The sequence below is a fragment of the Echiichthys vipera genome (assembly GCF_963691815.1).
Source record: "Echiichthys vipera genome assembly, chromosome: 21".
NCBI classification, from domain to species: Eukaryota; Metazoa; Chordata; class Actinopteri; order Perciformes; family Trachinidae; genus Echiichthys; species Echiichthys vipera.
The window spans coordinates 15862728-15888070 of NC_139846.1; the positions used below are offsets into that span (position 1 = coordinate 15862728).

The 25343-nt window shown below is 40.9% G+C and overlaps 5 protein-coding genes across 5 annotated transcripts in view; 4 read left to right on the forward strand and 1 right to left on the reverse strand.

Annotated features, from left to right (window-relative positions):
• Positions 1 to 1084: 1084 nt before the first annotated feature.
• Positions 1085 to 9835, forward strand: armc3 (armadillo repeat containing 3; the record flags this gene model as incomplete). Its single annotated transcript, XM_083935884.1, has 16 exons — positions 1085 to 1132; positions 1400 to 1517; positions 1888 to 2013; positions 2264 to 2332; positions 2436 to 2611; positions 2721 to 2915; positions 3179 to 3362; positions 3516 to 3668; positions 3752 to 3860; positions 4645 to 4894; positions 5641 to 5777; positions 6050 to 6218; positions 6475 to 6569; positions 8552 to 8719; positions 9291 to 9453; positions 9629 to 9835. The coding sequence occupies 16 exons, from the start codon at positions 1085 to 1087 to the stop codon at positions 9833 to 9835; spliced, it is 2367 nt and encodes a 788-aa protein (XP_083792010.1).
• A 912-nt stretch (positions 9836 to 10747) lies between these two features.
• On the forward strand, positions 10748 to 12931 carry msrb2 (methionine sulfoxide reductase B2; the record flags this gene model as incomplete). The annotated part of the gene is made up of 5 exons (XM_083935721.1): positions 10748 to 10862; positions 11677 to 11774; positions 12150 to 12226; positions 12331 to 12478; positions 12716 to 12931. The coding sequence occupies 5 exons, from the start codon at positions 10748 to 10750 to the stop codon at positions 12845 to 12847; spliced, it is 570 nt and encodes a 189-aa protein (XP_083791847.1). The 3' UTR covers positions 12848 to 12931.
• Positions 12932 to 13769: 838 nt separating this feature from the next.
• c8g (complement component 8, gamma polypeptide) lies at positions 13770 to 16887 on the forward strand (the record flags this gene model as incomplete). Its single annotated transcript, XM_083936398.1, has 6 exons — positions 13770 to 13949; positions 15182 to 15327; positions 15855 to 15925; positions 16121 to 16225; positions 16394 to 16498; positions 16835 to 16887. 6 exons carry the CDS (start codon positions 13770 to 13772, stop codon positions 16885 to 16887), a joined length of 660 nt encoding a protein of 219 aa, XP_083792524.1.
• A 2904-nt stretch (positions 16888 to 19791) lies between these two features.
• On the forward strand, positions 19792 to 21412 carry ptgdsb.1 (prostaglandin D2 synthase b, tandem duplicate 1). Its single transcript, XM_083936313.1, has 6 exons — positions 19792 to 19935; positions 20115 to 20254; positions 20376 to 20455; positions 20565 to 20678; positions 20802 to 20903; positions 21019 to 21412. The coding sequence occupies exons 1-6, from the start codon at positions 19840 to 19842 to the stop codon at positions 21036 to 21038; spliced, it is 552 nt and encodes a 183-aa protein (XP_083792439.1). The 5' UTR covers positions 19792 to 19839; the 3' UTR covers positions 21039 to 21412.
• A 1373-nt stretch (positions 21413 to 22785) lies between these two features.
• cntnap2a (contactin associated protein 2a) overlaps positions 22786 to 25343 on the reverse strand; it is a gene marked incomplete at its 5' end in the record, with an annotated part of 317844 nt that continues 315286 nt past the window's right edge. The window contains one exon of the mRNA XM_083936142.1: positions 22786 to 25036. Coding sequence (XP_083792268.1) covers positions 24837 to 25036 — 200 coding nt within the window. The 3' untranslated portion in view covers positions 22786 to 24836. The remainder of the gene's footprint in view (positions 25037 to 25343) is intronic.

Here is a 25343-nt window from a genome sequence, read left to right on the forward strand (position 1 = left end):
ACACCACCGGAGGGAATGTCTTTAGAGGTCATTTTGGTTGTCTGGTGCATACTGTGCTGTTTCCACTGGCACAATGCTGTGTCAGTGCCTCTCAGAGCACGAGGCCTCCGTGCGCTGATGCTCCAGGCTTTTAGAGCTCATTTGTTTCATGATTCAGTTTTCACAGCAGCACGTTTACCTCAATACTATCCAACGACCTGCACAGGACGGTCCGCCATACACTCTTCAACACACACGTATAACACAAACGCACACCACTAATAGCCTACAAATTCCCTTATGATTTTCAGTGTCCCCCCCATTCGTTTTCATGGAGGATTTAGCCGACCGGCTTATGTGAATGTGCCTATTATTAGTCGATCAGTAATCTATACAAACTCAGGAAGACAATTAATGCCTGTGTGAGAAATTTCAAGGATCCCCAGTCTGTTTTTTAATCTTTCTATTGCACATTTTGTGTTTTTGTTTTTTGCAACGTTTGAAATCTTGCCTAATGTGGTGTGCGTGATGTGACGAATACAAATTCTTGAATAAACTTCAATCCACAAATCCTGACTTAATGTATTTATTTATGTCAGCCTTAACAAACATAGTCATGGCAGCAGTGTTGACGTCAGCAAACTCTGTCCAGTCTACAATTAAAGTCAGTGACCTCGAATATAGGCTACTTTAACATTAAATTGGCTTATTGCTGCAACATGTTTAAAGCAATAATAACCCTCCTTTTGAACAACGTGGCACGCGTTGCCTAGCAACGTAGTGTCAACCTCTTTTCCACAACACCAAACCTACTGCCTGGTTCTCCTGCGGGCTGTCGTGCTCATGAAGAATCTTGAACTTTCCCTTTAGTAAAAATAAATAAATAGGTAAGTCATAGTGAACATCTGAGCTAGTGATCTGCAGGGTTGTCTGTTTGTTTTCTAAGCGTCTTTTGTGAACAGCGCGTCAGGCCGACTTGAGTGACATTAGCCGGCTATTGCTAAGCTATATTCATGACTGCAGTTCACAGAGATGATTGGGCTACATTGAGCAACTACTGAAAGGCTGCCTGTGGTTAATGATAATTATTCATCTCGGTCACAGAATGGGGAAGAAAGTGAAGAAGGAGAGCGAGACTCCATGCAAGGAAACGGTGAGATATTCAGATAGGCTAACGTTAATAAAAAGCCTTTACATCCTTACCCTTTGGAAATGTATACCTAACTTAACGTGTTTCTTTATTTCGTGTCCATTGAAACAGATGCCCATATTGCCTAAAAGCATATAGGCCTGCTGTGTTCACCCCGGGGACAACCATGAGATACGTGGTTGTCCCCGGGGTGAACACAGTATATGCTTTTAGGGTATATTATACGTTATAAAAGCATTCACATCTCTTCCTCTCCCCTCACACTCACAGTTTGAGCCACTACCTGTTGAGGGTAAAACTCCAGCAACAGTCGTGCTGCTGCTAAGCTCCCCAGAGGAAGACATCCTAGTCAAAGCCTGTGAAGCAATCCACACATTTGCAGAGAAAGGTACAGTAGTAGACTACCCATTGCTAACTCTAGTTTTTGTGACCAATTGTGCAGCTTTAAAGCACAAAAGTTACTTGTTGCGGACCACTATCTTATCTTGTTTTATGACTTTTATAATGCAATCTACAATATCATCTAATTTGTTTCCATTCTCTGCTCATAATGCACTTTTATATTTTTTGTTCACCAAGAGCTGACATAAATAATTACTGTGTATTACTATGTTGAAGGGCACTCAATTTTAGCTTCTTATCCGCCATTGCACATTCATCTTCACAGCTTCACTAATACATAAAAAATGCTCACAGGCACTTAGGTCTGTTTGGGACAATCCCTAATTTCCATGTTCACTGTCTCCCCCTGTTGTTAGGAGACGAGAATAAGGTTTCTCTGCTGGGACTTGGGGCATTGCAGCCTCTCTGTCAGCTCATCACTCACAGCAACAAGCTGGTCAGACGTGGCGCCTTCATGGCCTTGGGCATCATGGCCACTAACGGTGTGTCAGACAACACACAAAATCAATGTAGATTCATCCTGAGTCATTTGGTGGCTTACAATACAACTGATGTGACAAGCTGGTAACACACGGACAAACTTTCTAACCATCCATCTGCTTGTCAGGCGATTGACTTTTACAGACTTGTTGACTGGCTACAGAATTCACTGTTTTATTGACGTAGACTGAGTGACTAGTGAGTTTGCCCACTGAAAAACTATTTCACTTTGTCTCATGTTTCCATTGAAAGGCGATGTCAAGTGTGCTCTGAAAAAAAAAGATGTCATTCCATCAATTATTGACAAACTGTCACTTGAAGGTGCGTCATTTTGATCACAAGATGAATAGATTCAGAAGTCGATATTTACCTTATATAAGCTGCAATAAACAAACAAACCACATAATTGTCTCTCCTTTTCAAGAAGAAACAGTCATCCATGAGTTTGCAACACTATGCCTGGTCTCTCTGTCAGTGGATTTCGTCTGTAAGGTCCAGATCTTTGACAACAAGGGCCTGCCACCTCTAATCCAGCTCCTTTCCAGTCCAGACCCTGATGTCGAGAAGAACTCACTAGAGATCATCTTTAACCTGGTTCAGGTGACTCAAAGTCGTCAGCCTAGAGAAAGTTACAAAGGTACGGGTGAAATTCAATGGTCAAAAATTGTTGTTGTCTTGTACCCTGTGTTGTGCTGTCTTGTGTATGAAGGACCACCAAAGCCGTCTGGCAGTACATGAGTTGGGTGGGATCCCTCCACTTCTGAGGCTGTTGGAGTCAGACTTCCCTGTCATTCAGCATCTGGCTTTAAAGACGCTGCAGAATGTCACCGTTGATAAAGACGCACGCAACACCTTCAGGGAAGAGCAAGGGTTTGAGAAGCTCATGGATATCCTCAGTAACACGGTAGGTGTGTGTGTCAACGAGAGAACGCATGCTTTTTTGGGAACATAAACATGTATGTCTTCATCCCGCACCTTAGGAGGATGAGAAGAGGAGGTAATAACCGCTTATACTGTATATACCTATGCAGTTTATCTTTGCACCATTAGCTGGAAATGGTTCTCTTTGAATTAATACTTCTCAACTCACAATGCCCTTTTTAATCCCATTTGAGGTCTGTGTCCTTTACATCCTCTGCTCCCTATCTATCTTTTTATTTCTTACAGGACTTAAGTGACCTTCATGCTGAGGCCTTACACGTTGTTGCTAACTGTGTGAGCGACACTGAGAGTTTACATCTGATCCACAAGGACGGAGGACTGACGAAGCTGATGGAGTTTATTCTCACCCCCAACACACCGGAAATTCAGTCCAACGCTGTTAAATGCATCTCCAGGGTTGCTCAAAGCTGTAAGAGTAGAAGGAATCAAAATAATAATTATATGTATTTTAAAAAATGTCTATACTTTCCAACTTTATTTTTGAAAGTCCTAAGGGTAATACTACGTATATCTGTGTGTCTCCTGTGTGTGCTTCGCTGTGTGTGCATGTACACGGGTGCAGCTGAGAATCGCAAACTGCTCCATGATCAGAATGTGGAGAAGGTTCTGGTAGAGCTTTTGTCTGTGGCGGACACCAGCGTGAAAACAGCTACCTGCCAGGCTGTGCCCGTCATGAGCTTTCACCCGCCCAGCAAAGACCGCTTCAGAGACCTGGGTACATTCACATTCACACAACCTTAACATCAATTCATTCGCCACAATGAAGCGTGCATGAGTTGGAATTTATGTGCATTTCAGGTGGTATCCCTGCTGTTGTACAGCTGCTGAACAATGAGAGTTTGGTGCTGAGAGAAGCAGCAACCCAGGCCCTCTCTAACCTCACACATAATAACCAGCTCAACGCATTGTGAGTGACAGGCAACCTATTAGATAATGTTAATGTCATACGTACAGTAAGTTACTCAAAGTAAGTCATTTCCACATATGTAAAACATTTAAGGAACGGTTCAGATTTTCTAAATTGGGGTTGTATACAGTACTTATCCATTGTCAGTAGATGGCGGTCGGCACACCTGTTTGGAGAAGCAGGCACAAAAGCTGCTGTGGACGGGGGTAGCAGCAAAAAGTATTTTAGCCACCTAAGACACCATCTATGGATAGGTACCTCATATAAGTCCACTTTAAAAGATCTGAACTATCCCTTTAAGTTTGCAGTCTCTAAAACCAAGGCTTGGAAGGAGGTGGTATTTTAAAGTTGAACAGTGTGCCTTCCTCTGCGCTATTTCACGGATGATTTAATGCTTCATCTGTCTTCTCATCGTTCTCCCTCACTGAATATACTGTATCTTTACCTCTCTTCTCTCCCTTTCTCCATTTTCTCATCCACCTTTTTATTCCTCTGACAAATCTCCCCTATACCCATCATCTCTCACTGTCTGACTTCATATTTCAGTATTACTGTCTCCTTCAGCTCTCACTCAGGGCATTTAACTCCACCTCCCATGCAGCATTCCCTCACTATCCTTACCCTTAATGTCTGTATTCCCTTCTACTCAGCTTATTTGTGCAAAGCACACATATCACACACATTACATAAATTATACGTTGTATGTTATGTTACGAGACTGCATTTATAGTCAGCTCTGTATGTCCTGCAGTAAATCTCCCATCCATTTCTGTGCTATCTGCAGTGCAGTGTACGAGGCACGGGGCCATGAGATCCTTGTCCAGCAGCTGTATGGAGGCTGTCCGAGGACAGTGGCCAACTCTGCTGCCACACTTGGCAACATGGCAGGACAGGAGGTCATCCGCTGCAGTATCTTGTCACATGGAGCCATACAGGCTCTGGTTGAACCCTTAAAGTCCACAGATACGCAGGTTCTGGTCAACACCACACTGTGCCTGGCAATGCTTGCCTGTGATACGGAAGCTAGGGCAGAGGTTGGTGTTTGTGTCTAACGATGGTTAAGACTCCTGCATTGTTGTTGTTGTTTGTTAATGACAAGAATATTATGAAATTTAGCATAAAGGAAATATCAGTTAGTGTGACTGATACTTGTTACCAGCTGCAAGAGGGACGCTGGTATTGTTTTAACCTTGTGAGTCTATGTGTTTCATCATGGAAACATGTGGTCCTGGAGACACCAACTGTAGCAGAAAGTAACACAGAAGATTTTTTGAGTATTGTACAGAGGGGCGGCCATATTTTGTCAACACGATGGCAACCGGGTAAAATACAGTCACGGAACATTACAGGTGTGTAGTTGTGATCAAAATTAAGGTTGAATTCGAAAATAGGTGTGGTCTGAGCAAGGGCGTTAGAAGTATGGGGGTAGGAAGTACCCCCCACTTTACACTGCTGGCCTGATAAGCGTACAAGATGCAGTCACAAAATGTTACAGGTGTTTAGTTTAGATGAAAATGAAGACTATGTTCAAAGATGGGTGTGGTAGGGGGGTAGCTGTCTTGTAGTAGGCCCTTGGCTTGATTTCAGGTCATAGCTGGCGGAATCCCATTCTTAGATGTTTTCTAGTTTTATTGTTACTGCTTATATTGTTAACCCACAACAAACTGTATACAACAAAAAACAAACAAGTTCATTATCAACAATAGTTTCTTAGAAATTGTCCAACAGTATTTTTTATGCTTTCTCTGTCTACCTTAAATCCTCTCCCTATCCTACATAGCTTCAGAGTGCTGGAGGCCTTCACCCACTGGTCAATTTGCTGCGCTCCTATCATAAGGAGGTGTTGCACAATTCATGCTTGGCTATCAATGTCTGTGCCAGTGATGTGAACGCCGCTGTGGAGATGTGCCAATTTGGGTAAGACACTGAGATGAAAGATGACAACAACATAAGAACATGACTGATGAATCATGACATGTAGAACTGGAGGAGTGATGTTAAGTAATGTAAAGCTACAGCACAGTAAAAGTGTAGCGTGTTGATGCCAACTAAGAGTAATATCTTAAACAGCCAGTAGATGGCAGTATAGGACAGTAGTATGTGGGGCTCCATATTGAAGTATGGGCCATTTTCTTCATATGTTTTTTATATTTATCATCAATGTCTGAAAATCTGTTTGTGTGTCTCAGAGCCCTGGAAATACTTCAGGAAATCAACCAATCAGTGAATCGAAGGAGCAGTTTTAGCAAGTTGGCCATGAACAGCCTACTTAACTCCAACTTGTCTGTGAAATACAGCCTGACAGGTCATTTGGCCTCCTCTGACGTTATTACTGATGGCTTCTATGATGCCGGGAAGGTGTGTGTATGTATAGCATTAAAAACTGATGTAAAACAGGGTACTTAAAGGAGTGTGAGTTAAATTCAAATAAGAATCTGCAAAACATGTTTATGTTCGAAGCTTGTTGAACTGATCTGTTTCACCAATATGATTATAACAACAGTTTTGTCTGTTTCATTTGTCTTTCATTAAGAAGGAAACATATTGTAGCCAAGGATATTTTAACATGTGTTACATATGACATCATCTCTTCCTCTGTGTGTGTCTCTCTCAGGCTCGTGCAGGTCAGAGGATTCTGACTTTAGAGGAACTGTCCAAGCAGCCTGTCAATGAACACCGTCCAATCGTTGTTGTCAACACAGGAACAGAGTATGTGTATATATATATATATACACACATAAAGTCTTTAAAAAATAGATCTAAATATTGTTTATTATTTGTAGGCATCATATTCCAACCCAGTAAAAATGAAAAGTTTGGACTAGAGCTGCCAACTACTAGTTGTCAACAATTTTGACAATTGATTAATCGGTAAAACGTAAAAATTCTCTGATTCCAGCTTTTTTTTAAATTTATTTTCTGGTTTCTTTACTCCTCTATGACATTAATCTGAATATATTTTAGTTGTGGACAAAACAAGACATTTGAGGACGTCAAATTAGTCTTTGGGAAACACGGCTCAACATTTCCCCCCATTTTCTGACATTTTACAGACCAAAGAACTAATCAATTGAGAAAAATCACATAATAATAATTAAAAAATGAAAATAATCCATGGTTGCAGCCCAAGTTTGGACAAACTATCACAGCTAACTGGGCCTCTACTACCACTACCAGCACTACAGAGTGTGAAAATAAGAACAACCACACAGATGGCGGTAGATCATTGCCTTAGACTTGGCAAGTTTCCTAAAATACCAGCCACACCACACAGTTTGTCAGTACAAATTATTGTGACGGTTAGATTTCTATAACCCTCCCCTTGTCTCATCCAATCCAGTGCTTCCCTCTTTTTTTCCTTTACCTTCTTATTTTTCCCTCTCTTCCCTTCGCCTCCAGTGCACCCTGTTAGCGTGGCCTCTCAGGGTAAACGGTCACATTTTTTCAGATGGCAACACACTCACAGTAAAAGAGCCTTTGGTTTTTTAGACTACTAGACTTACATGCACAAACATGCACAACTGCACAACATATACATGCACGCTGAGAGACACACATCAACACGCACAAAAAATAAATAAAAACTATATATTAAGGCTGTACATGCACACACACACTAATGCTCCCACTAGCTTCCAGCATTTTAATTAATTACCGTTGCCAAAGTGAGCAGTACCCCCTCAGGGTACCTCTAGTCCACTCCATCTCCACCATGCGCCCCCCCCCCCCCCCCCCCCCCCCCACACACATACACACACACACACACACAAACAATCTCAGGCATTCTTAAGCAGCGTGTTATGTAATTCAGCCATGGTTTTATCCATGGCTTAGAGTGACCCAAGTTTCAAGAATAATTTTTTTTGGTTTCATACTCATGCAGCACATTGTATAACTTTTAATAACTAATAACTGATATAAACTAATTACTTTTTGGATTTTGTGCCTGTTCGTCTGCATGATAACTCAAGAACATGAAAATGTGCTGGACTGGTAAGACATGATGGCGAAGCTTATGTCACGTTATCTTAAACGTGTGTTATGTATTGTTATTACTTATTATAAGAGTGCTTTATGTGTTTTCAACATGTGTTGTATGCATCTACTACTCAAGAACAATAGGACCTCTCTGACACAGAGGCACACATATTCCAGTCTACAAATTGTGCATAACAAGGGTAGACAGAAAAACCTAAATATTATACACACATGGAAACAACTTAAATTGTACAAAAAGAACAGTTTAAAATAGAAAACCATTGCTGTGTTCAGCTTTATAAACAATTTTATCCTCATGCTTCTGTGGCAGAGAAACAGTGGATATGCAGGAAGAGAGGCAGAGCTACCCATCAGAAGCAGACACCAGCAGCAAGGGAGAGCGCAGGACACCAAGGTGAAGGTGTCTGTGGATGTTGGAACACTTACAGTATCATTATATACCGCCCAGCTTATTTTTTGCCAGTAGCATAAATCTCAACACATTGATTGGTATTTAAAAATTGGTGGGTTTCTTTTTTTTTTTTTTAAATATCTGTAATTCATGCAAATTTTAAACACAAAAGATACTAGTTATGGTGAAATGCAGCTTCATTCATTCCAAGTGTAGCACTGTAAAATCACCATTGAGATTCTTCCCTATTTTAAAGACACTGACTGAGATTTTTGTTTTAATTCACTGTCTCTCTGTCCAGGAAGAAGAAAGACAATGAAAAACAGAAAGATGAGACCCAGCCTGAGTCTCCTACAGAGACGCCGTGGAAGATGATGGATGACGTCTCATTGCAGGTTCTAGTTAAAGAGGCCAAAGAATCCATCCTTCCACTGAGTGATGAACGAGAGCAGTGCGCCGCCTTGGCCAGGTGACGGATTAAAGCAGTCAGCACATTACTTACACGTCTGAAATGTCACTCCAAATAGAGAAGAAAATCATCTCATATTATATGATTGGTTGGAGTTTTCAATTCTTACAGAATCATGGAAACTAATTGACTAATTAGACACCTAGGGAACTGTATTTGCACACTAGCTCATGATGTGTTAGTAATGGTGACACAACACAACAGACACTTTTGATTGTGCGCATGCGCGAAAGCTGCTTGCTGCCTTTTACGGCTCTAGCTTTCTGTATATATTACTATTGTAAATGTGATATTATATATATATATATATATATATAAAATAATAATAATATATAATATGTTTTTCCAAATATATGTTATCTGTATAATAATATTGTTGTTAAATATGTTGTTTGTATAGCTGGAGAAAATCATTTCCCCCTGGGTATATTAGTATTTCTGATTCTGATTCTGATTCTGATGTAACAGCATTATAAAACACAGCACCGTGAGCCTTCAGGACACAAAACAACACACATTTTGAAGGTTCCTGCATTCTAATGGGTTTTGTGTGCATTGATTTGAATGTCAGGCTGGTGAGTGAAGCCATGGGTGGAGCAGTGGAGATGGAAAAGTTGCACGAATTTCCATGGGTGCTGCATCTCAGCGAGCTCAAGTTTCAGCTACAGTCCAATGTTGTTCCCATCGGTTTGATCAGCAGGGGAATCTACTGCCATAGGGCACTTTTGTTCAAGGTACCCCCCCCCCCCCCCACATTTGCAGACTTAACATGTCATCAACATCTTCTAACATCCTTTTAGTTCTCCCTATCCTACACTTATTTATCATTATTATAACCATCTCCATTCTATCCATCTCTGGTTTCCAAATCGTAGTACCCCTTCCTGTGTCCTCTCTTTCACTTTTCAGTGTTTGGCTGATTGCATCGGAATGAGCTGCACACTTGTCAGGGGTGACTACAACCGGGCCTGGAACGAAGTACTCCTCGTCAATGAAAGTCCTTCCGGCAATGAGCGCTCTCCGCAGCCCCGCCGCTACATAGTAGACCTTATGCACCAGCCCGGAAGCCTACTGACAGCCAGCACTCCTGCTGCTGTGCACTACCAGACTATATAGACCAACACTATAGTGTAGAAATACTGTGTACAAAATGCTGTTACTGAGATGCATTACAGATATTGACATGTACTGAATATATATTTGCTGTATGGTAGACCTTTAAACCATACAATAGAGTATCAGTCAAATTGTTAGTTGATTGTTTTGGTGGCTGCTGATGCCAAAATAAAAAAATGCCGTTTTTCTTCTACACTAATTTCACTGGTTTAACCTGGTTCTTTGCCACAGAGGATTCACAGTGTTGTAACTGCAGATAAAAGACAGGTGGGGTCAAACTGCCCCAGTGCACCACACACAGCTAGACTGTGCAAGTTGGAGTTGGTTATCAGCTGGCCTTTATATGCTGTTTGTGCCTCAACTTAAGTCATTTAATCGAAAGAAAAATGTACTTTTTTGTCATACTGCATGCAGCACCATGCCTAGTTCCTCTAATATGTGTCAGACATTTAGTTAGAGTTCCTATTATACTTTTAGTTTTACCATTGGATAGAATTTTGGTTGAAAAACGTGAAACACTGTTCCTATGGTAAATGTGGGTCAAACCCCCTTGAGGCAAATTTGCAATTCTGGACTATAGAAATAAATGTGCCCTGACCCTGACCACCAACCAGATTATTACCCCCCAATTCAGTTCTTTTCAAGCCATAAAGCTGCTACACAGTTATGGTGCTCTTTGCACATCGCCTAGCAATAATAAGCCAGGGACCCATGTCAACTTTAACCTATATAGCTGGAGGTGTGATATTTGACCGGGTCACCCAGCTAACGGCGTCTATCAGCCAAAGGGAGGACCGGCGCGAACTCGCATGAACAATCCCGACGCAGCGAGCGCACTTGGCTCCCTGATATCACCATTTGACTTTAGACAGACTTGACCCAGCAGCAGGAGCCGCAGCAGCAGCAGAAAACATGTCTCGTATCGTCGCCCGTCTCTGTGTAGCAGTTTCTAAGCAGGCGACGCACAGATCCGCGGTGTTACCGAAGAAGATCCCCGTGTTCATCCGCACCGTATCCACATCTCAAGGTAGGCTACTGTGGGGAAGTTTGATTTCTTTCGACTGTCACTCCGTTCTTTGGAGGTTAACTGAACATCATCTAGTATCTCAGGCGGCAAACTCCCGCAGGTGCACCATGCTGCAGTGTTCTCAGGAAGCTCCACGAGTAAGGGACATGCAGCAGAGTTGCTTGTGCTTGTAAAAACAACAAAAGTGGGATTGCAGGGGTTAACAATATTTTTGTGATTATGTGAGTTTTACTTTAGGAGTAAGAATTAAGTTACATTTGATGACTGTTTTGTTTAGAAATATTACCCTTCCAGTTCCAAGTAGAGCTGTAAAGATTAATTTGTCATTAAATTCATTGCCTACTATTTTGATAATCGATTAATTCGTTTGACCAAATTCTTTGAAATAAAATTCTCTGATTACAGCTTCTTAAATGTCAATCTTTTCTGGTTTCTTCACTCCTCTATGAGTTTTGGACATTTGATGGACCAAATAACAAATCGATTAATGTAGAAAATAATCAACGGCTTAATAGACAATTAAACTAATCATTCGTTGTAGCCCTAGTTTCAAGTTAAGTGATAACATTTTCTCAATTTTCTATAGTGTGATAGGTTTGTGTTCTAATGTTGTGCCTTTTATTTTGAAAAGGTTTAGGAAATTTTGCTCTGGTTTATGCTTTTGTTTTTCATTTGATTCCTCTCAAAGGCTTTTTAAATGTCTGTGTATCAGGCTTCTTGGTTGATCAGGGCCAGTGGATTTCTTCTTCTTCTGCTATGTTCAGTATGCACACGTCAAAACTCCTCTGTGACCTCTTCACTGTAACCTCTGCAGGCCTGCAGTCCCTCACCCGCTACAATGAGACTACAGACTGGCAAAAGAAACTGACCCCAGAACAGTATGTAGTCACCAGAGAGAAAGGGACTGAGGTGGTGAGTAGACTAAAGCATGCATGATCCATACAGTGATTTATGTCAAAACAACATTATCTCAGTCTACCAGACTGACATACATCATTTCTGATAAGCATCAGCACAGTCCCTGGTGGACTTTGCTCATCACATGTATTGTTGTCCTGTGTCAGGTTCACAAGACAGGCTTCAAACTGGTGTTTTATGAATATGAAGCTCTCAGCATGAAACACAAAAAAATTAATAACATTATTTATAATAAAAAGTGCAGGCCTCTGTATTGCACTTACAAAATCATTATCATAAAAAAACTTGAAGAACTAATAACATGGTGAAATCATCCTTAACTGTTAGTCAAGTGTTTCTGCTCCTAACGCTGCGTGAGTGTGTGTTCAGCCGTTTAGTGGGATCTACCTTAACCATTCTGAAGTGGGGATGTACCACTGTGTCTGCTGCGATTCTCCACTTTTCAGGTAGCAGTTTTTGCCTTGTGGGACATTTCCCCACAAGTCATGGTATGAGTTATTTTATTTTTTATTCAGACAGCCATAACAGAATGTGTGTTTTCTCTTGATAGTTCAGAGGCTAAGTATGACTCGGGTACAGGCTGGCCAGCATTCAAAGAGGCTCATGGGACATGGGAGCGGGACGAAAGCCTTGCCTCCATCATTCGTCGCCCTGACAACAGCCTGGGTAGTGCTGGGACTGAGGTCCTTTGTAAAAATGTGAGTTGTTTTTGGAGCTATGAAGCCGAAGCCAGTTTGCTTAGTATGGCTGGTCTAGGTAAGATAGATTTGTGTGCATTTTTAAAAAATAAAGTAGTATAGTTAGAATTGTTCTACACGTATCTTATGAATACTTTGCATTCACATTTTCCGTGCACAATTTCCTTCAAATCCTTCAAAGCAATTTTTTGTATTTTTAACTGGTTTATGACTTTCATGTGTTTATGTTTGATTCAGTGTGATTCTCACCTGGGTCATGTGTTTGATGACGGACCAGACCCGACAGGTCAGAGGTTCTGTATCAACAGTGTGGCCCTCACCTTTACACCCAGAGGAAACGACGGACCTGTCAAGGAAGAACAGAACTGATAAATTACGTGGACTTTGAAACACATACATGTTTCATTTCACACCTGTTCATTTTGGAGGCAAACTGAAGGACCACCTTAATGTCAGAGCATTCATTCCATGATTTTGACCTAAACACGTTTGTAAATGAGAAGCTTTGTGTGGCACAAAGTGTCTTGAAGGAAGAAGACCTTTTTTTACATTTTGATAATGTAAAATAATTAATATTAGCCTCTTGTCAAGAAACCGTGAACGGAAGTGTACATACAAAACATACAGTACATGATTCACACAAACTCGAACGCCAGACTTACCATAAAGGACACTTTAATAACTGTTTTGTTTTTTATCATTCACTAATTTGTGTTGAGTGGGTAATTTTGTTTTCTCACTAAACTTATGAATGTCTCCAAAAATGTCAAAATACACTGGGCCTGAATTAAGAAGACCTAGTATCTGTAGAGATTGCACAACACTGGAAGTTATGAAACTGCTGCTTTGTGTTTTTCAGTCTGGGTCCACATGTACAGATCTAATTGACTTGTCTGTGATAGCGATCATGCAAACTTGAATGATAATTTGTCAATAAATGCACATTTTTTTGTTGTCTGAATCTATGGTTATGCTGTAGAGGCAGTATGTAAGGACCCCCCCACTCCAGATGCACACACTGCATGACCTCATTTCTGTCAGTAAACCAAGTTAATATTTAACTAAACCGGCCATCCCCTGTTTCACAGTTTGCCCCTGCTCTCTGTCTGTTTATACATTTATTCTGTGTGTTTGAGTAAAGAAGATTGGGAATAGTTGACTGTAGAAAGAGACAGGCAAGACATTCCAGTACTCACAGAGGAAAAGAGCATAGGGAAACAAAAAAGAAAAAGTTAGCATACAGGAACCTTACTAATCGTAAAAGCTTGCGTGCATTATTATAAGTGCTAGGATGGCCGGAGTATGGCGTTGCATGTTGGTAGTGGTGTGTTTGTGTGTGTGTTTGTGGGGTTCCACTGAGGCTGTTGGGGGAGCTAAGAGTCGACCGCGACCCCAAAGACGTCCTCGCAAGAAGCCAAAGGTCGAGCCTATCGACTTGACCCCAGCGGCCCAGAACATAGACATACAACAGGTAAACAACTGGAGGAACAGACACAGCACTACTGTATGTGTCGTCTTTGACTTTATGTAGTAGTTCTGTGTTTGTGTATTAAATGCATCTTTAAATAAGGATTTCTACGTTTATAAGTGTTTCTATTCATCTCATGATTGATGTCTCTAAATTAAGCTAAAGAACTTGAGGGTCGAGCGACCGTTTTTAATCGTTTTCAGTGATGGAAAGTAACTAAGTGCATTTACTTGAGTGTGGTACAATTTTGAAGTACTTGCAAACTTGAGTATTTCCATTTCCTGCTACTTTATACTTTTGCTCCACTGCATTTATTAGAAAACTAAAGTTACTTAGTTACTTTTCAGAGTAATATTTGACATGAAACAAAATACATATTATAAATAATATCCAATATCATACCATTAAAGTAAGATTAAACCAGTGGTTTCCAATCTTTTTGCTCCTGATCTCTAATAAGAAACCTGTCTGCCTGTCACCTATGTTGGGAACCACTCAACTTTACTACCTTTACTGTATTTAAAGTAGTTGTTCAAGTTCAAATGCTGCTTACACATTGATGAATCTGTATTAACAATCTATTAGACAGTCTAGTTCAGCTGCAACCTGACAGCAAAACACTATAAACAGTTCACTGTGCTGTGGCCTGACCTTTGTACCTTTGTGATTCTGTTTCTCACTTGTTTGGACCATAATGTCCCAATAACAAAAAAATAATTGGATTTCAAAATAATCAGTGGAAACCATTCTGTACTGAAATGTTCCTTCAGGAGGTTGGCCACTTGGAAACTTTTATCAAAGTACCCATGCTAAAAAGAGTATTGACCAAGTCTGCTTGGTTATGGATTTGCTTGGGGCCTGGCAACTTGGACATGATTGTGTAATTGTGTCAGTGTGGTGTTTTAGGCAATAAGGGGAGTTTTCAGTGAAATAGAATTTGAACATAACAACAGATAATACACAAGGACATTTGAAGCAGATGTATCCTTTTTCATTAAAATAACGGAAAAAGAGAGAGAAAGGTTTGGTGCCCTAAATATTCAATTTAAGTTCATCTAACTGATGAAATAGGGCAAATCCCAAGTAGAAGGGGTTTACAGAATCAGGATCATTTGATAACATAAAAAAGTTGAACTTATTCACCATCTGCAGATATTATTTCTAAAGCTTTGGAGATATGAACAAATCTTGCTCATTTCCCCACTGTTGCCTGATCCTGCTTGCATGTGTTGCAGATGACAGGAACATGGTACCTGCTAAACACTGCCTCCAAATGCTCTTACCTGATAAATCATGGAACCAAGGTGGAGCCTACTGTCCTGACTCTCACACGCTCCTCTGCCTCCGACCAAACAGTGTCTGTTAGCACTAAGACACGGCAGTAAGTAGCACCATCTACGCATGGAGGCATACTGTGCATGTAGCTCACTGTGAATCTTCAGTAACTTGATTGATCAGCAGAGGGGGGCAGAGATACCGCAAAGCTCACTCCTTCAACTTCGACTTCAAGTCTCCACCACATGTGTTTGATTATTTGTGAATCCTCAAAAACAGGAAGGAGGCAGAACAGTTAAACCCATCAGGTCATGCTGACTGGGTATTGCTGACTGGGCATTTGAATTGAAATGGAACAAGTGTGTCTTGTTGTTTTTGTAGGACTTGATGTGAACCTCATATATCCTTTTTGGCCCACACAGAGGCCTGTTACCGGTCCTGCTCTCATGCAACGTTAGAAAGCTAGTTCGATCTGAGGCCTGAGGTTGAGATATGTGGTTTGAGTATGAAAGTAAATGAATAAAATGTATGATAGGAAAGTCTATGAGAAGAGATGCTTGTTGACCATAATGTCTGTTTCTTACTGAATGTTTAATCTAATGTCTCAGCTGACACAAACCCTTTTCTCCTCAGTAATCACCAGTGCTGGGAGATATTACAGGTCTACGATGTAACACCAACCCCAGGCAAGCTAACACTTAAAGGTCAGCGCCTCCTTTATTAAGCAGGGTTAATAAACTATGGTCCTGTTCTCCATCTTGAAAGACCACTTGTGATCGGATCTTACTTCCACAGTGTTTTTGGAGCCAGTCTCAAGTGGCCACTCGATGAACTTAACAGGGCCTTAAATGCAATGCGCCATTCCTTTTTCCAACTGCACTTTCTGATGTTTCCACCAGGAGCTCGCCCTGAGCTGAACACTGAGATAGTGATCGGGGAGACTGATTACAACTACGCGATCATGTACTACCAGAACCGGGGCAAGATCACCATGAAACTGTATGGTGGGTTCCTCGGCCATGTGGCCTTATTACTGGTATTTCCGATATAAAAGCCAGGCTGTAGATTGGACCATTTTAGTTTGATTTGTAGTTTGTAATGTGATGAAGGACAGTGTGAGTGCGCTCTAATGTTCTGCCCCTATAATGTTTGTTTGTGTGCTCTGTATGCAGGCAGGTCTATGGACAATCTCTCAGAGCCAATGTTGACCAAGTTTGAACAGCTTGCTGAAAAGCAGGGTTTGGGACTGGCATACATCTTCCCCTTCCCCACCTACAGTACGTCCATGTCCACTCGAAAGATAACATAAATTAACTAGGCTGGCAATGTTAAATGTAAGGTGGCATAATAATGAGTCTCAAGAGATCAAAGTCAAGCTTGAACAGATCTGCAGTATTGAGTAATTTGGAAAATATTGTGCTACTTTTCAAAATAAAATAAGATTTTCTTTATAAAACATACTGCATTAGTGACTGATATTGACTGAAAAGAATTTCCCCTCAGGGATGAACAAAGTATAATTGACTGATTGATTGATATGATTAAAATGTAGTCATACACTTGCCTCCTCAACTGCCTTTAAATAACTCTTAATTTTTGTTTTTCTTTTCTAGGTCACTGTGGTGTTGTGGACCAGGACCATGTGATCAGTACGTTACTTGTTTAACCAATAAGCCATAATTATTTGATATAACTAAAAAGTGTAATCATTATAAAGGGACAGAGGTGAAGGGAGCAGCTAAAATGCCACTTTTAAACAAGAAGGGATTTCTGAAAACCAGAGGAAGCATCAACTGTTTTTCAGTTCTTTCCCTGTTAGTGCAGCTTGCGGGCTTAAAGGTTGAATATGTAGAATCTTTATTAAAAGCTTTATTTAAAAAATAATAATAATCGACAACTGATAAGTTGGTGTATTATTTTTATTATTTAAGGGGTGGTGAGGGGTACAGAATGAAAGTATTAACAGATGCTTCCCTCAGTCATCTGGGATTGCTCAACAGGAAAGGGATTTCAAGAGACTGGGCCTTATCGAAAATCTTTGCATATGACTGGATAAACCATTTGTCCGTCATCTTTATTGACGTCAACCACTCACATCGAAACCAACCTGTGAGGCTGCTGAGAGCGACGCAGGGAAAAGCCAAACCCGGTCGGGAGAAGGGCGAAAACATGGTTTCCACCAACAAAAGCCTTCAGAGCTGTTCTCTGGTATTCTTTTAAATAGGAAATATTCGCTAGATTGGACTACACGGATGAAAAAGCAGCATCAATGTTGACATCTGCTTCCTCAATGCTTTATTCGTCCCAGTAGCTGAGTGACCGGAGACAGGCAAAAAACCAGAGTCAATATAGGCCAAGCATGGCAACATGGCAACCTAAATGGTGGATTTATTTTCTGTTGTTGCGACGACTGTCTTTAGACACTAAATGGCGGTGTTCTGCTCATTCTCCATATTAAACCTTTAGAATCGTGTCCATGCTCTGTAATGCTCCGGACTTATGCTTATGCATTTCATTGTATTCAGATGGTTTGGTGCTTTACATTGCGATCATCATTTTACCCTCACGGCTGCAGTTCTGCTGTGTGCTGGTGCTTAATGATGAAATATGTATTCTCCTGCTCTTTTCCTTTGTATAATGTTCTGTTATTAATATGTATTTAGTATGACATATTGTGCTGCCGGTGATATATTGTGAATGGACAAGCTAAAGGATTGCAACATATAATTGCTTTATTATTGATGTCGTAAAAGCCATTCAGAAATGTCTCATTCAAATGTATAACCAGTGCATTTAATGCCCGTTTACAGGAGTGTGATATTGTGCTGTTATATCACAAGAGAAAGAGGAAGAGAGAGGGATTGGTTGAGAGCAGGTTTAAGGAAACCAATGACCTGCTGCCGTGACCATCCCAAACAGTTTTCACGTTTTCTCCCGCGGGCTGTGCATGTGTTGTCAACAACGTGAACATGTTATCCAATCTCCACTCCCTGATTGAATCAGCTTCTATGTAATTTAACCTGTCACTCTCTGTTATACAGACTGTGTCCCCACATGCTGAAGAGGCAGAGCAGAGCAACAGACAGATCCAGCCTCGCAGTGTTCGGCACTTCTCACGCAAAGATCTGAAAGCTGCATCACTTAAGTTGTTGAAAGACTGCACCCAAAGTCTTAAGATTGTAAGACTGTCAACTTTCAGTGTTATCAGTTACAGATAAATAAAATGAAATAGAGGACAATCGAGTGTTTGTCAAATGTTTTTCACACTAAAAAAGACAATCCACAATAGGCCTCATCTGCCACCAGCTGATTATGTGGGGAGATCTCATGCATGGGCTATTATCATGGTAACTTTCAGAGGCATTCAGTGTGTGTCTGTATGTATGTCCTTTGGGGGGGCTGTGAGGACACAAAAGAGTGGGGTTGAGTGTTAATGTGGCCCAGATGTGGAGCTGAAGGGGGTTGAAAGAGTTTGGTTACAAAACTAGTTACCAAATGTGCTAGCTCCACCCAGCACCTCTGTGTCTGCGTGTGTTACATAACCAGCTGATTGCTGAAGTCGGTGCCTGTCTTGTCTCAAATGGAACGCCCTCCATCAATACATTTTTGCAAAGGAGGAATGCACAGCCACTCAGCACTTTCCATGTTATTACACAATGTAGATTATACAAAGTCTTACAAAACAGTAATGGATTCAGGGGGTATTTGGGCGTGCCTAAAGCAGAGATTTATGCAAGATTGAATGTAAAACAAGAGGATGCAGTTCATCTGTTTTTGTTACATCTTTGTTACAAACCCGAAAATGCATTTCCCTTAAATTACTAGGTTTTAAGGTTTTAAACAATTTCCCCCTGGGATTATTAACGTGTTTCTGATTCTGATTCTGAAACCATTACTATTCAAAATGAACAGCAAAGTCTAATCATTTTAAGCAACACTGGCAGAGCTTTTGATGAGCAACTGTTAACATGTTTTCACAATGAAGATTTTAAATACCCCTGTCTTAATAAATGTGATGATGCAATTAGCTGTAGGAGAATGCATTTTGAATGCATAAATTGTTTTATTATATCTACCTCCTTTATCCGATTTCAGGTGTTTATTGGCTCATACAGTTGATTTAAGCCCTCTTAAGGTAGCTTTAGTTTAAAAATGTTTTGATTGTGTGTGTGCGCGTGTGTTTCTTTAGCTTTCATGTGCCATATGGTGAAGAACTTTGCACTCTTACCAAACAGCTGTCTTGATAGTCCAGGCATACCCGAGCATTTGTGATGGAGGAGGGGGAAACTAAGGGGGTGTTAAAAGAACCTTATTGTGTACCCACTCTCCCTTTTCTTTTCCCTTCCTCCCCTCACTCTTCTCTCCTCCATCCACACGTGCCAGTTGTGTAACTGCAGTGATTTGCATGCCAGTGAGTGAGGGCCAAGAAGTTTTTGTAATGCAAAAAGCTAGCGGGAGGAGGGTAGGGGGGGAGGAGGGGGAGGAGGGGGAGGAGGAGGAGGGGTATGAAAAGCAAGATTCTGCAGGATATAAGGAGCCTCCACTTGCCTTTTCCCTCCTCACTCCTTCTTGATACTTCACTCACTGCCGGACAAGCCCAGAATACAAAGGAGAAGCCATGAGGAACACACTGCTGAGGATGCTGGCCACCCTGATGTGCGCGCTGGCTGCCTGCGCCGATCTCACCCCTGTGAAAGACTTCGACCTAGAGAAGGTAAAAAAGGCAGAAGTACTATAGCAGTTGACTGAAAGCAAACATTACTTTAAAGAATGGTTTAGCTGGAAGATAGTCGTGTAATTCATGTGCCGCAGTTTAGATAAGCTCTCAAGTATCATGCTTTGATTCATTATGTGAGAATAACAATTATTCCCCTCATGTCTTTTTTCTTTTAGATGGCAGGCAAGTGGTACATTGCTGGCTTTGCCACTAACGCTCAGTGGTTTGTGAACCACAAGGCAGGAATGAAAATGGGTACTGCAGTGTTAGTGCCCACTGCTGGAGGAGACCTGGACCTCTCTTATGCCAACCTGAAGTGAGTTGATATGTAGTTAAACCTTCAAATTTTACAGCATTCAGGTGAAGCTTCAGTGGGAAAACAAAGCTAAATAAATACACTTACTTATACTTACTATACTTATTTTCCTCTGTTTTAGTGCTGATGGTACCTGTTGGAGAATGACTCACCTCGCTAGGAAAACCGACACTCCTGGACGCTTCACCTTCCACAGCCAAGGTGAGAAGAGTACACACACACACACACACACGCACACACACACACACACACACACACACTCAATCACAAAGATTCAACAGCCTGACTTGTTTATTTCTGCTTTCACCAGTTTGGAACAATGACAATGACATGCGCATTGTGGACGTCCTATACGATCAGTATGCCCTGGTCCACACTGTCAAGACAAAGGATGGAGTGTCTGAGGTCCTCGACAAGCTTTACAGTAAGTCTGGATCAGTCACCCAACAGCAGCCGGTGCTGTGTTCCTGATGGAAAGCATTGCATGTTGAATTGGTGGATTCAGGATTTAGTGAAGGCTAATAAGCAACTCATTGTGTGCGTACAGGTCGCACTCCTGAGGCCGGTGAAATCATGAAGCAGAAGTTCACACAGTTCTCCCTGGAGAGTGGCATCCTCCCTGACAACATCGTCATCCTGCCGAAGAATGGTATGTAATTAACACATAAAACTGCACAGACACTTAACTGTGAATGCATTTGAGCCGTTTCTAAAAACAGTTAAGACCTTTGCTCACCGGCCCTCCCTTGTGTGTGTTGTTACAGCTGAGTGCCCCGAGGTCTGAAGAGTCCCCTGCCATCTTCCATCCTTCATCTCTTGCTCTCTGAAGTCCCAGGCTTTCATCTCAGAAAAATCTTATTTTCTATCTGCATCAACACAAAGCTACACCTAAGACAACATTTAACTCCAATCCCGGCTGCATACCAAAGACGAATCCTGATCCTATACCAGGCCTCATTGCATCCAACTCACGCATTAACCGTGGCATCAGAGTGGAAGAAAAAAGGGCTCACAGTGAAACAAATGGAAGAAAGACATAAGAATGTGAAAGCTGTTAGGTTACCTTTTGTTAAAGAGTGTCCTTTGTAACTGCTGATTTTATTTTGTAGTGTTTTGATCTTTTGTTGCAATAAACTAAATCATAAAAAAAATCATAAATTACTGTTTCAGTGTTATTATTCATTTTTGATGGAAAAACATTATCAAGTCTGTCAACTTCTGAATTTCACACCAATACTGTAAATTATGTCACACACTGCCCCCTGTTGGTTGATTAACAGGCATACAGCTAGACCTAGTTCCTTAAGAGTTAGACAGGGGTCAGCTTTTTTGATTGGTTATAATGTTAAAAATATGTACTACAACTGGATCCCAAGTCTTACCACCCTGCTGTGCAGAAGGACTGTAGTAATGAAAAACAACGACAGGAGTCGGAAATGTCCTACTATGGAATTGGGACAATAGTGTTATACAATGAAATAAAATGAAGCCCAATGTAAGAATAGGCTACATTGTGCTACCGGGAAGGGAGCACCCAATTGTATGAATTACAGTCAGGTCGTGGGAAGTAGCCTACAGGCCCACTGCGTGTGAAAACTAGTTGTGTGAGGCACTTTGAAGGAGCTTTATAATTTCCCTTCACTTAAGGCAGCATACTACTATATTTTTAGATATTTATATTCATTTCAAGGCTACTACTTACATAGTTATTCCTTAGTCCTAATTTATAGCCTTAGATTGCTTATAGATTTGTGATTAACAGCATTTTTTCTCCTGTTTTCTCTCATCTTTTGTTATATCTCTTGATCTGGTTGTGATTTGCTGCATAAAATTACTCTCAGGGATAAATCAAGTTATATTAAACTGCGATGTCTGGGATCGGCTCCAGCACCCCCGCGACCCCGACCCCGGGATAAGCGGTTGAAGATGAATGAATGAATGCACTGAATGCTGTTTTTTTTCTTAAACCATGTGTGAAAGAAGCTGCACCATCTGACCACAGGGGGGCAGCCTATGACCTGCCTGAGACAGACCTTTACATTTAAAGATGATCATAAGCCAGTGACAATAACATCATATGTCAATAATGTAAAAGATAAAAGCATGAAAAAAGGGTAGATTGATCGAGAAGATAGGGGCCAGTATACACAGATGGAGTATAGGCATATTTGGGGTGAAATGGAGTAAGTAAGGTGGTAACATGTAACTGTAGGTCATGAGTGACATTTAAAAGCTTGATGTCATGATTATTTCATGGAGTAAGGTCCGCGATGTCCCATATATGTCTTGTCTGACATGTGCTCCGTAATGCTGCCTGAAGAGAAGAGGTGCATAGAAGTAGACTGATTAAAGATCAAACACTCTTTATTGAACTCAACAGAACCGAAAGCAAAACATATGAGTTATGTCTGTTGCAGCTGATAATCCATTATCATCATTACATTCTAACCACATATCAAGCGTGTGTGAGTGCGTGTTTATGTAAAGTCTGGGTAATATCATATTTAAAAAAAAGAAAGAAAGTCACTGGTTTGCCTTCATGGATGTGATGTGTGGACGGAACGTCTTCTTTGAGGCCGCGGTGGAAGGCAGGCTGAGTCCACCAGCTGTCCTAATGTCTCTGATGATGTGATCTACAGTTAGCACTTAACCATGAGGCGACGGTGATGTACAAAATCCTTCGTGTAACAGGGTTGCCATGGATACAGAAAGCAAATCTAATCACGACGAAATAAAGTTGGCAGCTGGTTTCAACTGTAACACATTGTTCTAGAAATGCTACTATAAGGACAGGAGAAACAACATGGTTAGAAAATATATATATTGTATACATGTTGTATGTTGGACAACAGTGGCACTGTTAGAGTGAAGGTCAATTCACCGTCGACAAAGCAGCAGCCTCCTCATTCTGAACAGCCTTGACTCATGCTCTATCCAACATGCATGTTTGCGTGTGTTTGTGCGTCACAGAGCGTAGATGTAAGCTTCTTGTGTATTGTGTGCAGCTCTTCTTTATGGCAGTTCGCCGTCGGCTGCTGTAAAGAACCAGCACACCTATGCTTGGAAAAGTCTGACTTGTTTTGGATTTGAGAGAAATTTGCTGGATTTGTTGGTTAATTTGTGGTTGATTGAACAAAGCACCACTTTAAATCAGTAAAGATAAAGACACCTGAAAGCTCTGATTAATGAGAATTAATGCAGTGGTATAAGTTTGTGGTAAGTGGTCTGGGGCAAGGCGCAATGGCTCAACACCTTGAAGGCACAACGGATTAAAAAGCCAATTATCATCTTAACCTTTCCCAGATCTTGAACAAATATTAATTGTCAATGTTTTTTTTGGGTGTTTTATGCTGCTTCGACCACTTAAAGCATGGCGTTTAGTGTGTCAATAGAACTCATTAACCATCAGGCAACTTGTTCGATCTTATCCGTGTGACTGTCCTAACTGTCTCTTTCTGCCACTCCTTTTGTCCACTATAACAAGTACTATTCATATGACTTAAACAGATATGCACAGATGCATGCATGTCCTACAAATCCACAGCCCAACAAGGTGTAACAATTTCCTCAACTCAAAGTCAAACATTTAAAAAAATTGGAGTCGATCATCGATAAAAGACATAATAAGACTCAAGTGTTTGGCAAAAGAAACAAACGGCTTGCTCAAGTCTGAGTGAGTAAAGGCTCATGGTTTCACCTGTTCCAAATGAAAAGAGAGCTGCCATGCTGAGCCCAACCAACCGTGTCATGATTTCCCATCATGCTCTGAGAAACCCCTCTCTGCTCTTCTTCAGAAAGGAATGTCCCGTACAATCGAATGTCATAAGATTTCAACATAAATCTCTATATTTAATACACATATAATGTAATGGACAGACATATGCTATTTTTTTTAATATAGATCTGACATTTCTCATTAGTGTTTATGTACTGGACTCTGAATAAATCTTTTGAGAAAAAGAAAAAAATACCACAAAATATCGTATTTACAAAGTGAGTTTTGGCATCCATATTCAACTCTATATTACCACAATATAAGTGGCATGTCGTATGACAGATATGAGTGTTGACAGACTGGTGCAACCACAGCCCGGTTTAAAAAAAAAAAAGGGTTTGGCATGTCGATTTGATCATTTTTGATAGAAGATTTTTGTTAAAAAATAAAATCAAAATGCAACAGAGACTGGAAATAAATCTGTGCTATCACACGACCCAGTAAGTATAATTACTTGTCATATACAGTATTCAAAGGACTCCTGAAAACTCCCAAGCACGATACAAAGAAGGACGAGCCGGTTAGTATTTACATGTACAGTCTTACTGCCGTGCTCCGCTGCGTAACTGTCCCTCTTCTCTCTCTAATACTCTGCATATATAAAAAACAAACAAATAAAGAAACAAAAAAAAGATTTCTGTACACGTCTTTCCCACATCCCCGCCCTCTCTGGGAGATTATTGTCCTATTGAATGGCCTTGCCTCCATCTCTCCCGTGATTGGTCATAGAATTAAACCTCCTTCCATCTCTCTTGCACCTGGTGGCCTGACAAATCACTCCATATCTCAAAGTCCCGCCATTGGTCGTTAGATGAACCACTCCTTCTTTGATTCCTCGATGGTTTCTGGGTTGTCGGTACCCATGATGGCCGTGTCCGCCGACTCTGTGGCGGATTCCCCGCTTCCCTTGGCCTCGTTGGTGTGGTAGGTGCCTTTGTGACGGAACATGTAGCGGATCAGGAACACCAGAGTACATAAGATGGTGAAGATCACCACCGCAATGATCCCTGCAGCGGACACAGACATCATGTGCACGAAAACAAACGTTATTGTGTATATTCAAATATTCAAACACAGCTAGATTTGCTCTGACCAACTCTGGAGCAAAGTCAAAACAATGAGTTGATTAATTGAGCAGTCGTGACAGAAAATACATTTTTTTAAACCAAAAAAAAACACACATCGCCTGTTACCAGCTGCTCAAATGTGAAGATCTGTTGCTTTTCTTTCACGGTAAGTTGATGGTAAACTGAATATTTTGACATTTTGTCAGATAACAACATTAAAATGAAATTTGAACATGGCACCTAATAG